The 14,978-nt window shown below is 34.2% G+C and overlaps 1 protein-coding gene across 3 annotated transcripts; it reads left to right on the top strand.

The window, feature by feature from the left end:
* The first annotated feature begins 1,004 nt into the window (after nucleotides 1-1,004).
* On the top strand, nucleotides 1,005-4,704 carry LOC110671725 (uncharacterized). Of its 3 annotated transcripts, XM_021834277.2 has the most exons (5): nucleotides 1,005-1,117; nucleotides 1,254-1,388; nucleotides 2,258-2,514; nucleotides 3,038-3,501; nucleotides 4,264-4,704. In XM_021834277.2, the coding sequence occupies exons 2-5, from the start codon at nucleotides 1,267-1,269 to the stop codon at nucleotides 4,531-4,533; spliced, it is 1,113 nt and encodes a 370-aa protein (XP_021689969.2). In that variant the 5' UTR covers nucleotides 1,005-1,117; nucleotides 1,254-1,266; the 3' UTR covers nucleotides 4,534-4,704. The 3 variants fall into 3 exon arrangements, with proteins under 3 accessions (XP_021689969.2, XP_021689970.2, XP_057984328.1); XM_021834278.2 differs by lacking the exon at nucleotides 1,005-1,117 and having other exon boundaries at nucleotides 1,140-1,388; nucleotides 3,110-3,501; XM_058128345.1 differs by lacking the exon at nucleotides 1,005-1,117 and having other exon boundaries at nucleotides 1,141-1,388.
* Nucleotides 4,705-14,978: the final 10,274 nt, after the last annotated feature.

Here is a 14,978-nt window from a genome sequence, read left to right as displayed (position 1 = left end):
TTTTCGAAGGAAGGAAGATCATGTAATTTTGATGGCTGGTGGTCTCCACGAAGTCCATGTGAGTCCCGATCAACACCAGTGGGATCATCAAAAGAGTGTTGATGATCAAAATATGGCTTTTTCTATAGTAGGTGATTAATCAGGAGTACCTATACGAAATGGATTCTCATCACTATCCTCAGGAAACTTCTCAATATTTTTTTTTTGTGAGCTCACTAATCCTAGCTTGTGCAAGAGTAGCTGATGAGCGGGTTGTTACTGCTGCATGTTCAGCAGTTTTTGCAGCAGCTAAAACATACTGCAGATCTACATTGGCCTCAACTTTTGTCTTTGAAGTGGGAGGCAAACTACTTAGCCCTGTTGAAAGGGGTGTAGAAGCTATTGATAGGGGAGAAATAAATGGCACAAATTGTTTTTCTTTTTTTTCCACCCTCAAATTATGAATATTTATCAGCTTAGCATTTCCTGTATCCACGTCAGCTCCTTAGGTCCACGTCAGCAGAAATTTAATGGACACTAAACAGAAAAACTTCTTTTATTAACAGAGTGAATCTCGTAGTATCATTTTATTACAAAGTAAATTATAAATTAAATTGAGTATAACATAATTTATTAATGTATTATATCATATGATATTATATTATATTATATAATTTTTATTATCAACATATTTAAAAAATTAATATAATATGAAATGATTTAATAACCTTAAATTATTGATTAGATAGCATGACATGATAAAATAAATAGTTTAAAAATATTTATTTAAATAAAATATTAATTTATAAATAATATTATAATAATAATTTAAGATATATTTTATATTATTTAATTAATCACTAAATATATCTTATAAATATATAACATTAAAATTTTATAATTAAAATTTTATATACTATACAGAGATAAAATAAAAAAATAAAAATTTTAAATCATACCAAATTATTAATTTAATGATTTGAAAGGCTATAATAGAACTAATTAAGAAGCTATTGTTTTACAACCTTAAACCAATTTTTAAGAACAATCACTGTACAAAACCCAAATAAGGCAGATTTGCTGCGCTGTTGTAGTGGAAACTGGAAAGTTCTAGCCTTCTAGGTCAATAATATTCCAGGTCTTTCCTTTATCCACGGGCAAACCCGGAAAAAAAAAAATGGATACCATTTCAGTCGACCAGTTGGCTTTTCTTCGTTAACTACGCCTGTCTAAATCAAAGCAACAGAAATTCATTGATTCATTGATTCTTGCAGAATTTCATCACAAATGAACGGGAAGAACGAATCGGGAGGGGAGAGGAGGAGATTGGTGGTTATAGGAGGGGGTATTGCAGGCTCCTTGCTTGCCGAATCCCTTCAATTCGATGTTGATGTTACCCTCATTGATCCGTACGCATTTATTGATTTTTGCTCCTTTTTCTTTGCTATATAATGCTCTTGTAACTCTACATGCAAATTTTGGTACATCTTGTCATGTTTATATATATATATATATATATATATATATATATATATATATATATATATATATATTATTTGTGCATAATCATGCTTTACATCGGTCGGAGCTGCTAAAAGTTTTGAAAACTTCTAATCAACTAAGAGATGTTACAAGGGCGAAAGCATAAGTTACTACGGAAATCTGATAAATATTTAATGGAAAACGCTGTTCACTAGTTCAGCGAATTGCAAGAATGGTTTCAAGGTGCACTTCAGTAAAGGTAAAACAAATTTAGTAGCATTGGTGTCTATGTCAAGTTGTAATCTTCCTTTTCATGTGTACTTGGATGGTGGAGAAAACAATGGAGGTAGTTAAATAAACTAGAAAAGGCACCTTATATTGTGTTTGGAACCAAATAAATATAGACCATTTCAATGGCAATTAAATTTCATTATAGGATCATGCTTGATATCGTGCGTTTTTAATGCATAGACTTTATTTAACTAATGAAACTGTCTTGAAAATTTCATAATCAACTCTACTGTTTTGCAAATTTTAATTTTTTTTTCTTTTCAAGTTTAGAATTTGGATATGGATGCAGAAATGGTGTCTAACAAAGCTGAATGGTGAAAAAGGATCCATATGACTGACCTCAACTAGTTTGGAATTAAGTTTTAGTTGTTGCATAGAATTTGGCTTGAGCATAATTTTTATAGAACTAAAAATGTAGATGTTCCGTAAAATATTATGGGGTTCATTTTCTTTGCATCATGTGGTTATCATTAGTAGTTCTAAGTGAATTTAAAATTGAAACCAGGAAGGAGTACTTTGAAATCACATGGGCAAGCTTGAGAGCAATGGTGGAGCCATCATTTGGGAAGAGATCAGTGATAAATCATAGAGATTACTTCACAAATGGCCGTATTGTTACATCTAATGCAATCAACATCACTGACACAGTTGTATTGACTGCAGAGGGTCATATAGTTCCCTATGATTATCTTGTCATTGCTACTGGCCATGCAGAGTCTGTTCCAAAAACTAGGACGGCAAGACTTGCTGAATACCAAGCAGGTAAAACCATGCAGAAACACAAGTAATTCCATATCCAATTGCAAATTTATTAATGTTGGCCCCAATCTTAGATATTTAGTACACAGATGGCAAGAAACAGGATTCCTTAAAGCTGCTATTAGTGCATTATTGGCACAGCTTAAGTGCACATCTGTTTCTTACTATACGAGCTTCTATTGAATTTTGGTTTGGAGGAACAAGAAAGGTATAAAAAAAAGCCAATTTGAGCCATTGGATAGAATTGTGGTGAATGTTAAAGGTTTGGATATTTAACACGAAATTAAATATTGTGGATATCAACGTGAATTGACGCAAATGTTTGGCCTTTTTTTTTGTCCAATTGGCAAAAAAAAAAATTCATATTTTGATAAACTCACAATCTTGTGACTAATTGAGTTTTCAATGAATTAAGGGATAATTGGATCATACTATGTGAAGAATTGGTTCTAGCAGTGTGCATATGTTTATGTGTGTATATATTGTATTTCTGCTCAACTTAGTTCTGTGATATTTGCACTGGCAGAAAATGAAAAAATTAAGTCTGCTCATTCCATTTTAATTGTTGGAGGAGGTCCCACTGGTGTTGAACTTGCAGGAGAAATTGCTGTTGATTTCCCAGAAAAGAAGGTTACTCTGGTACATAATGGGTCAAGATTGATGGAATTTATTGGGCCAAAAGCTGCTGATAAGACACTAAAATGGTTAAGATCAAAGAATGTTGATGTGAAATTGGAGCAAAGGGTTGATTTAAATTCTATTCCAGAAGTGGATGAAAATGGTAGCAGAATATACCATTCTTTAGCTGGAGAAACTATCAAGGCAGATTGCCATTTCCTATGTGCAGGGAAACCACTGGGCTCAGCATGGCTTAAGGATACTGTTTTGAAGAACAACTTGGATTTTCATGGAAGATTGGTGGTTGATGAGTACTTAAGAGTCAAGGGCCGAAAAAATATATTTGCAATTGGAGATATTACTAATATTCCAGTAAGTTATAGACTCAATCCTACAATCATTTTTAAAATTTAGGTTGGTTTTGCCAGGATCCTTGTTTTTCCATGATTCATAATTCCTTCTGTGGTTGATAGGGGTTCAATTAAAGAAAAAGGCTAATTACATTTGAGTTTATCACAGCATATTAGATAAATTTTCCTTATCCATTTATTTGAGCAAATTTTGATATGATTTTGCCTGAGCTATATGGCAAAGCCAGAATTTTCTAAGAGAGCATTCTTAATAATTTCAAAGTAAACTTTGAAATGACTCGGGTAATTTTGTGATGACATTAATGAACAAGTCATGGTTAGTTTTGTGAGCATAAATACCCTTGTTGTACCCTTATAGCTTGGAATTGGATCAACCTAAAATTTTAGTTTAGCTGAATCATGAATTAATAGCCCATTTACTGTGCCGACCATTTTAGTTCTTTTGACCCAGCCTGTTTGGTTGTATACAGCAGTACAAGAGGATAACATTCATATGCCAGGATATTTACTGTCGTCTGTTTGATGCGCATGCAATGCTAAAGAAAGGTGTCTGACTACCTCAATTAAAAGTGATTGTAAATTGTAATTCTTCTAGAAACAAATTAGCTTTGTGCATAAAGTAAGTAGTGAATGTTTTATATTTTTTTTTTACTAGAATTAATGTAAGTGTAAAAAAATCTTGCCCTTATCAAGAATCTAGTAGTTGATTAGTAAACTAATCATGCACGTATGGGTTTGAATGAAATACCATATAATATAACAGGAAATCAAACAAGGGTATTTGGCACAAAAACATGCTGAAGTGGCTGCTGGAAACTTGAAGTTATTGATGGCTGGAGGAAAAGAATGCAAAATGGCCGCCTACAAGCCAGATGGTTCAGTAACAGCAATTGTTTCACTGGGAAGAAGAGATGCTGTTGCACAATTTCCATTCATTACCATCATTGGCCTTATTCCCGGCATGATAAAATCTGGAGACTTGTTTGTGGGGAAAACAAGGAAGCAAAGGGGCCTAGAACCGCATGTTGTATGAATTGGATGAGTGAACTGACCAAGAATGTAGAAATTGGTTACAGCTAGCCAGCCTCATGTTTTCTGTTCATGCTTCTTCGTCGTTTGTTGTGCAGTTGCCATTTATTTGGAATTGATGTTGAATTTGACTTGAGTTTTCAAATATAAGCTGAATATATTTTAGAGTTTTGTATGCTGGGCATGCATTTCTATTTCCTGTTGAATTTTATTTTCCAATTAATAACTGACAAAACACGTATCCTGCCAAGAGTGGCTTTCCATTTTCTTTTTCTTTCATGTATAAAACTTAACTAATGATTGTTTGCAAATGAATGATGTAGCAACCAAGCTAGGCTCTCAAGAAATTCTTGGATAATGTAGAGGGGGTGGGTTGCAGCAGACCGTGTCTTCTACTGCCATTTTAATCCAATCGAGTAAAATTGCGGAGGAGCGGAAGCAAGGACCGCATCAAAATCAGTCAGTCCATTGGTTTTTTATGAAAATTAATTATATACATGATACCGAAATCTTTGGTGTGTGCAATTATTAATTTATAGATATATTTAATATAAATTCGTTCTCATATGAATACGAGAAAAATGACTATTTGATTAAATATTTACATTAAGATTTATATAAAATTAATTTTTTTAATAAAATATATAAAATTAATTAAAACTTACATAATGAATATATAAATATAAATATAGATACTTAATCGAATGATTATTAAATTTATCTTTCATATAAACTCAAGTTTTTCACAGCCGCATCCTTAATTTCTCCTTTTTCATAATCAACAACGCTAAGAAACTTGTGATATGGGCTATTGTGATAGACGAAAGCATCCCAGAATAAACAGTGACGTCACAAAGTTAATGTAAACTACAAGTATGATAACTTGATAGGGTAAATTTACGATTGTATTTCAATTTGTAATATAAAATATTTAAATTTAAATTTAAGTAACAAAAATTTTATTGTGACATTTAGTAGTTAGTTTTAAGGTTATTTTTGCAGACGTGATACTTATTAGATTAAAAAAAATAATAAATTATCTCCATTAATTTGATACCCAATAAACAAATTTAATTATGTTCTCTATCTACTTATGGCCCCAATGATTCAAATTGCATAGATCAACACTTCAACAACCTAGAACCAATTTATCAAAATCTATCAATACATGAAAATATAAAGTTTCAATTTGACAAATGTCATGTCATTTTAGAGGTTTGGAGTTTAGAGTTTGGGTCTGGGGATTGGGATTTGTGATTTGGGGATTCTGGTGAAAAGTAAAACTTCACTGATAAAGGAGTGATAGTAAGATGTGAAAGTATGTTCATGTATGTGGGTTTGAGATGTTCAAAATATATTTAAAAATGAAAAATATTTTAAAGGTTTTATTTCCTAAAAGTTTTTAAGTAAAAATTTCTGGCATAAGGAGTTTCGGTAGCCAAAATATGAACTTTCAACAGTTGAAATTCCTTTTCTTGCTCAAAAGCTCTTTTGAATTAAATAGACTCTGGTAGCCGAAAGCTGAACTTTTGGCCGCCGAAAGCTGAACTTTTGGCCGCCGAAAGCTGAACTTTTGGCCACCGAAAGTCTCTTGATGGAGAAGGTATAAAAAGGGGTCCAAAGCTTATTTTACTGTCAAAATACTTAGAGTTTTCTTTTTTCCTCTCTCTCTCAACTTTGGGGAATATAAGGAACTCTTTGAAGAGATTTCCTTGAGTTTTGAAGATCTGGAGGTGGGTTCTTCTATTTAAAATTGTGGAAGAGTAGATTCAATCTTTGAAATTTTGATTTTCTCACCTCCATACTCTAAGAAAAGAGGTAATTTTTCTTTCTTCTTAACTTTAATTTCATGAAAAGTTGTTTTAAGTTAAGTTTTAGGAGAAATCTATGCGTGATAGGGTTAGGGTTTTGTGATATATGTAGAAATTTCATGTCTTGTTATTAGTTTAGGAATGTTTAAGTATTATGGGCCTTAAATGACTAGTTTCCTATGATGAATTTGAAGAAATCCATGCATATGCTATGTTGAATTTAGGGAAAACCTAGGATTTAAGTTTTTGATTAATGTATGTGGGTATTAAGCATGTTTTCAAGTTGTTTTAGGCCCTAGAGATGTGTATTTGTGTTTAGATTGTATTTTGAAACTTTGGGATGAGTTTTAAAGTTTTTGGGAGAAGAATTCTGTAGGTTTTTGACTTACAAATTTTAGAAATTCTCAGGTTTGACTGTCGAAAGCCAAAGGTTTGACAGCTGAAGCATGCCATTTCTTTGAAATTCTAAAAAATTTACAGGTTTGGCAGCCAAAGTCCAATACTTCAACAGTCAAAGTCAGCACTAGATAAAAGTGTTGTCCAAAGCCTAAGATTTTGGCAGCCCAAGTGGGTTCTGCTTGACTTTTTCTCCCTTCTTTTCTAAGGTTCTAAAACATGGTTTCATAGTTCCTAAAAGGCCTATAATAAGATGTTTATGGTATATATATATATATATATATATATATATATATATATATATATATATATATATATAGTTTTAAAAACTTATATAATAATCTAGGGTCTGATTTTATAGGATCAGGCTTGAGGGACTTGGAAGGTTAAGGATCCGAGCATAGCTACTATTTAAGTAAGGTGATTCATAGGCTTCAAGAGGTGAGTAACTCTAATCTTAATAAAATGAAAAATAATTATAAGTAATTAATGATCATCTTCATACATCATGTCATATTTATTTAGGATGTCTGCATTTAGAACATAAAGATGTTGCATAATTATATAATTTATTATTGGTGTATTAATAAATGTTGGCTAACTCACTGACTCCCCCCATGTTAATGACTATGTAACATTACGTATGTTATGAATCCATAAGTAAATCCCATGAGAAGATCTCTAAGTTGCCTCATCAGGGGAGATCTGTAAGTTGCCCTATGGTGCATGGCACATGTCATTTTTTAAAGGAAGGTTTATAGAGTTTACTGGTGACAAGTCCATCATACGTGAGATGTTTGTGTTGTGAAAACCCATGTGAATGATGCAATACATGTGTGTGAATTAAATGATATAATTTAATGATGGTTAGTTTACTCACTGAGTTTATGTAAGCTTACCCCCTTCCTTTAACCTCTAAATGTAGGGTTGCAGGACTAGAAGAGTTCCTTAAAGAGAGAGCTTCCAAGGTAGCTTAGCCTTTTCCTTTATATATGATGTATAGGTAGATGGATATGTAAAATGTGAATGAATAGTACTGTGCTATTAATTAAAGGAATTTGAAGTTATATAGTATTTTTAAGTATGATGATGTAAATGTTATATTAACCCTTTGAGGGAGTATGCATATTAAACCATTATACTTTAGAACTTATGTATGTTAAGGTTTAAATTATGAACCATTTTTATGTTAAAGATATTTATGTATGGATGAAAAGACTAAGGTGCAATGGTTTAAAGTATGCTCAAATAGTGGGATACAGGAATATGTGTATGTTTTACAAACTTTAGGCTTGTTATATGTTCCGATAGCCTTAAGCTGACACGATCTTTAGCGCTGGTAATAGTCTCGAGTTTGGGACATCACAAAGTTGATATTAGAGTTTTAGGTTAGACGAGTAGACCTAGATGCTAGTAAAAGTATAGAAGAAAGGTGAAAGGAAGTATGTTGACCAACATAGTTAGGAAAATACATGTCCAATAGGATTGAGTCCCTGTATGTTATGTGATGAATGTTAAGTGCATGTTAGGTTTCGTGTTATGCTTGAATATATGATATGTGTTCATGTGAATGCATATGAACTTTTTATGTGCTTAACACTTCTTGTTTGCTTTCAAAAATGCAAGGTTCAAGACGGTCTGCTAGGTTGACCAATGCTCTACCCGAGAATAAGGATATTAGAGCGGTACCCACCAATCCTATTGTCAATGAGAGAGCAAGCAGAGGTGGAAGGAGAGAATCTTTAAGAGGTCCTAGAAGGTCTTTTGAAGTCAGCAGGGAGACTGCACAGGTATCCAGAATATCTATAAATGCAAGAAGGAGTTCTTATGGCTTTTTCCAATTGCATGAGAATCCCAAGCCTTCTAGCGTGGGAAGGATGAGAGAAGACAATTTTGAGGAAGGAGAAGATGAGTCAGAGTTTATATCTCTTCCATAGCATGGACTGGAGTATGGGTTTGGGCATCAATATCCTTAACTGGGAAGTTTTGAAAACCCTGAGTTTATGGGCTACTCCCAATATCCTCTTTTTATGACCTATGCACCTTACTACCCACTGTACAACCCATATCCCATGTACCCTCCATAACAATATCCTCAAAGTTCTTTCATCACTATGGGAACTCAAAATCTCATAGAGGGAGTTACAAGAGAGCAAGTGCCACCTCCAATTCCTACAGCTCCTATAGTTTCTATGCAAGAGATTGGGACAAGTAGTCAAGGTAAAACAAAGATGATAGATTACTTAAAGATGGATGCTCCTAAGTATAAAGAAGAAGATGACCTTTTTGAGTACGTTAGGGCAGTCAAAATGATAGTTGATGAATTGAACCCCAACAATAGTAAGCCCTATATTGTTGATAAGGTCGACATTATAACCTAGTCTTAGTTTATGATAGAGTTTACTAATTAGGCTTTCCTGGAAAGTTCTAGGGAATTGAAGGTGATGGAGTTTGAGCAATTGAGGTTGACTACTGATATGAGTGTTAACGAGTACACATACAAGTTTGTTGAGCTTTTTCAGTATATGGGGTAGGAGTATGATTTGGATAAGAAGAAGAAAAAGTACACTCAGAGGTTGCACTCCATATACTCTTTATTGATTTTGGCTGCAGAAACCCACCGTTTCCATTCTCTAGTAGATATTATAAGAAAGATGGAGGCTTGGGCTATCATTGAAGGGAGTCTAAAGTTAAAAGGTATAAAAGCCGAGCAATCTGCAATTCCTAAGGCTATGGATGTGGAAAGGTTTGATTATTTAACTAAGACTGTTTCCTCATTTAGAACTAAGAAAGATAAAAGAGGAAAGTTTGGCAAAAAACAAAAGAAGAATAAGTTCTAGAATAGAATTAAGTCCAACTTTGGGATGGGAGGTGGATATAGTTCTGGTTCAAAAACCTCTGATTGTGTTAGATGTGGAAAGCTTCATCGAGGGGTTTGTAGGTTTGGAACCTCCTAATGCTCAGGTGGTCAGGAGGGGCACATGTCTAGGGAGTGCCCTAACATGAAAAGGGTGGCTTCATAGTAGTAGACGAGATTAGGCAATGTGGCTCAACCGATAGCAAGACAGACTTTTGTGGGTCTCTCATTAGGAAGGGGATAAGATAGAGGATGAGGTTCTCCTTTTTCTATAATAGGCTCACAAGGAAGGGGTTCAATAGTACTAGCTCGAATTTTTACCAAGACATAATAGGAAGCTAATACCTCCAACATTATGGTGTCAGGTAATCTTTGCATTGGAAGTTTCAATGTACATATTTTGATTAATCCTGGTACATCCCATTCCTTTGTTAAATGAAGTAGTTCAAAGATTGGGTTTAGTAGTTTTGAGTTTACAACATCCATTGATTGTTAGTGGGCCTAAGTGTGATCCTTCGGTGATAGAGATTATTTGCTATACCTATACAATAATGGTGGAGGACCAACGCTTTCCAACTGACCTGATGGTCCTAAAATTGATAGATTTTGATGTCATTCTAAGGATGGATTAGCTCTCAGCCAATTATGCCACCTTAGATTATAGAAACAAGGTAGTAAGGTTTAGAGGATAGGATGGTCGGAGGTAATTTTTTAAGGAGATCAGACATCATTAGTAAAAGGGATGATCTCCATAATGCAAGCTAGTAAGATGCTCTGAAAAGGATGTAGAGGGTTTCTAGCCCATGTTTGAGAGGTTATAGAGAATATAAGTGGATTGGAATTAGTTTTTGTAGTAAAAGAATTTCTAGATATGTTTCCTAAGGATCTACTAGGTTTGCCAACTGAGAGGGAGATAGATTTTGAAATGATCTAGTGCCTAGTACTAAACTTATATCTACTCTTCCTTACAGGATGGTTCCTGCAAAGTTGAAAGAGTTAAAAGAATAGCTGTAGGAATTAATGGATAAGGGATTTATTCAATTGAGTATTTCTCCTTAGGATGCTCCAATACTGTTTGTAAAGAAAAAGGATGGATCTTTAAGGCTGTGCATTGATTATAGAAAGTTGAACAAGGTAACTATGAATAATAAATACCCTTTGCCCTGTATTGATGATTTGTTTGATCAACTGGCCAGAGCTAGTTATTTTTCAAAGATAGATTTGAGGTTTAGATATCACCAGTTTAGGATTAAGGAGTTAGATATTCCAAATACTGCCTTTTGGACCAGATACGGGTATTATGAGTTTCTTGTGATGCTGTTTGGGTTGACTAATGCCCTAGCAGCATTCATGGATCTCATGAATAGGGTATTCAAACAATATCTAGATCACTTTGTAATCATCTTTATTTATGATATCTTGGTGTATTCTAAAAATCCATAAGAGCATGCATAGCATCTACAAATAGTTATTCAGACATTGAGGGAGCATCAATCATATGCCAAATTCTCTAAGTACGAGTTTTGGCTAAAGAGTATATCCTTCTTGGGACAAGTAGTGTCAGAGAATGGAATATAAGTGGATCCTAAGAAGGTTAAATCAGTGGTAGATTGGCCAAGGCCAACTACAGTGATAAAAATCAAGAGTTTCCTAGATTTACCGGGCTATTATAGGAGATTCACACCTGATTTCTTTAAGATAGCTACTTTAATGAATAAGAAGTTTGAACGGAGTGGTGATTATGAGGAGAGCTTTTACAAGCTTAAGGAGTGTCTAATTTTAGCACCAATACAGGCTCTGCCTACAGGCAATGAAGATTTCACTATTTACTGCGATGCCTCTAGAGCGAGTTTGGAATGTGTTCTTATGCAAAAGGGAAGAGTAATAGCTTATGCTTCAAGACAATTGAAAAAGCATGAAGCTAATTATTCCACTCATTTTTTAGAGATGGTGGCCGTAGTCTTTGCCTTAAAAATATGAGGACATTATTTTTAAGGAGCAAAATGTGAGATCTTCATAGATCGTAAGAGTCTAGTACATTTTTAGGAAAAAAGAGTTAAATTTCAGATAGAGAAGATGGATAGAGCTGCTCAGTGATTATGATTGTACAATCCGATATCATCCAAAAAAGGCAAATGTAGTTACAGATGCCCTCAACCAAAAACCATTTGGCAGTTTAGCCCATATATCTATAGAAAGATGGCCCATGTTAAAGGAGTTACACTAGCTAATTGGGGAAGGGTTATAGTTGGAGTTATCAACTAAGGGTACCTGGACAGCTTAGATAAAGGTGATACCAGTGTACCTAAGGCAAAAAGTAGAGAAACAACATGAAGACCTTGTGTTAATAAAAATAGTAGAAGTAATATAGAAAGGTAATCAGTGAGTTCCGTTTCAATGGAAAAGGAGTGTTAAGGTATGGCAACAGGTTTTGTGTACCAAATGACATCCAACTCAAGGGAGAAATTAAGAGGGAAGCTTATAATATTAAGTATAGTGTGCACCTTGGAGCCACCAGAATGTATGAAGACTTAAACAAGGTATATTGGTGGGCTTTTATAAAGAAGGAGATAGTATAATTTGTGACTGCTTGTGAGGTCTATTAGAGAGTAAAGCTAAAGCATCAGAAACCAGTAGGAATGCTCAACCCACTACCCATTCCAGAGTGGAAATGGGAAAATGTGGCCATGGACTTTATTATGGGGTTACTAGCAGCCCCTAACAGACATGACTCGGTATGAGTTATGGTAGATAGATTGACCAAGACTGCTTACTTTATACATCTAGAATAGAAGATGTTGCATAATTGCATTATTTGTTATTGGTGCATTGATGGATGTTGGATGACCCATTGACTCCCCCTATGCTGATGACTATGTAATGTTATGTAACACCCCCATTTGCATAGCCTGGTAGATTTCACTGTTCCGGTGACCGGTGTCGGTCCGGACAATTAAGGAGATTAGAACCACACTTAAGTCAATTAGAGAAGCCATAAACACAAATAATTAGTAATGTTCAATTAGTTAAGTATAAATAAGAAAAACAGAACATAAGAAGTTAAACGAGCCGAGAGTCACTGCGATGGATGACCTTCTCGGGAAGGACTGCGAAGTCGTTTTAAACTCAAATTTCGAACCGTAAAATATGACGCTGCAGTCCTTAGGACCCTTATGAACACTGTGGAAAAGAGAAAATCACAAAAAAGAACTGTTAAGTCTGTCAAACAATTAGGCCAGGGAGCCAGAAGAAATATGGAATTAATTGTAAACCGGGTTGAACCGGTGAAGGGCAATTTGGTCAATTGACCCCGAGAGCTGACTCCTGACCTAACTGTCAAATAAAATCAGAGAAAAGAAAACTTCGGGATCGAGAATTAAATTAAAGAATTAATAGAAAAATAAAAAGAAAAAAAAGAAAAATGAAAAAGTTAAAAAGGTAATGACATAATGTGGTGACACATGCATGATGCCATAAGTATTTTAATTAAAAATTTATTTAATTAGAATTATGGTCTTCCTAAGACATAAAATAACAAAAAGAAAAGAAAAAAAAATTGATTTCTTCTCCCATTCCCGTCACTTCTCACCTCTCTCTCAAAATCCACCATTGAAGCTTGATTTCAAGCCCCATAAACCCTAAAAATCTCCCATAAATTCCCTAATTTTGTTGATTAAAGCTTGTCTAGGCAACTTGAAAAGAATTTTGAGCAAGGAAATAAAAGAGGAAAAGGAAGGAATTGAGGAAGAGGAAACTCCAAGTTGAGGTAAGCATTAAATTGAAATTTAATGTTTAAATTTATATGATTTGAGTTACTTTAGCTTAGAATTTTAATTTAAAATGAAAAGAGAATTATTGTTGAGGGACCATATGGAAAATTCGTCCAGCCTATGTAGGGGTGAGAATTGCATGCATTTGATTAAATTAAAAGTAAACATGAGCTTGAATGAGTTGAGTAAGTAAGTTTATATGTGTTGAATTAATAAAATGTAACAAAAATTGTGAGTTAGGGTTTGGACCTAGGGTTTGGGAGGCAAAATTATGAGAAATTGGTAAATGATATGCTTGACCTATTTGAAGTTAAAAATGGTCATTTGGGACCAAATGAGTTGTGTTGGAATGGTTGGAAATGAAATCAAATTCGGAGGGAGTGTGGTCATGCTGCTGGCAGCATGACCAAGTCAACTTTGAAGGACTAAAAATGAAATTTTACAAGTCCAATTGATATGGGACCAATTGGGGATGAAAATAGACATAAAATGACACAATTTTCATTTAGAAACTATGCCCAAAAAGTGACCAAAACCTAGTGAACAAATTGACCAAAGTTGGATAAGTGCAGGCTGACCTGTACAAATTGACCAAATAAATAGTGTTTGTTCATTTGGTCATAACTCGAGCTAGGCAGGTCCAAATGACCTGAAATTTTACTAGTGGTTAGATGAGATATAGACCTAAAACTTTCATGAAGAATACAAACCCAAATTCTACCAGCAACCAAGTCATTTGGCCACCCCAAGTTGGTGACCCAAAACTGCCAGCACCAAATTTGCCCAGAAAATCTGGGTTGTTTCTAATCCGGCAGCTATGGTTCAAATGGCCATAACTTGAGCTACAAAACTCCAATCGGGGTGATCCAAAAATGAGAATAAACTTAAGACGATAAGAAACATTTTCTATGAAGGAAGTTTTGCCAAATTCCAACAGTAAAATTACCAATGGAACAGTGCAACTAGGAGCACCAAAACTGAAAATTTGACAATTTTGCCAAAAGGACTTAAGCTTTGAGAAAATGACCAAAACCAACAAATTTAATGACCAAAATGTGGTATGTGGGTGAAGTTGGAATTCCCATACCTATTAAGCCTTAGAAAGTCAACAAATTAACTTGAATAGTGTAGTGAATAGTAACCCGAAGCACAAAATTTCAAGAACGTCGAGTTTAGCACGTTAGGGCTAGGTAAAAATGAGGCTAAATTTATTTTAGATTTATGTTAAGTTCTAGTACTGAAACATTGTAAAATTGTGTGTTTCAGTTGAAAAGAATATCGGGAAAGAACCCGAGGAACTGAGTCGAGGCTAAGGGGCGACTCGTCTGAGGTTTGTGCACAATGTATACTTTTTGTAATCATATTTTCATACTGTTTTGAATAATGTGAAATATTGGATTATGGCATTCTTATGATGTTTTGATTTAAATTGTTGAAAGTTATTATGTATATTGAAATGACAATGTTTAGCAAATTGTTAAGATAAGTTTTGAAACCACAATGTCATGACCATATATTTGAACACTTCACTAGCACGACTAGTAGGGGTAATTAGTTTCGAATTTTGATTCATTCTCTGGAGAAGTGTTGAAGTGTGCCAGTAGAAGAGGATGTG

This window comes from Hevea brasiliensis, chromosome 1 (assembly GCF_030052815.1).
Source record: "Hevea brasiliensis isolate MT/VB/25A 57/8 chromosome 1, ASM3005281v1, whole genome shotgun sequence".
NCBI classification, from domain to species: Eukaryota; Viridiplantae; Streptophyta; class Magnoliopsida; order Malpighiales; family Euphorbiaceae; genus Hevea; species Hevea brasiliensis.
Note: the sequence above shows the minus strand (reverse complement) of the source record. Positions and strands in the feature narration are given on the sequence as shown.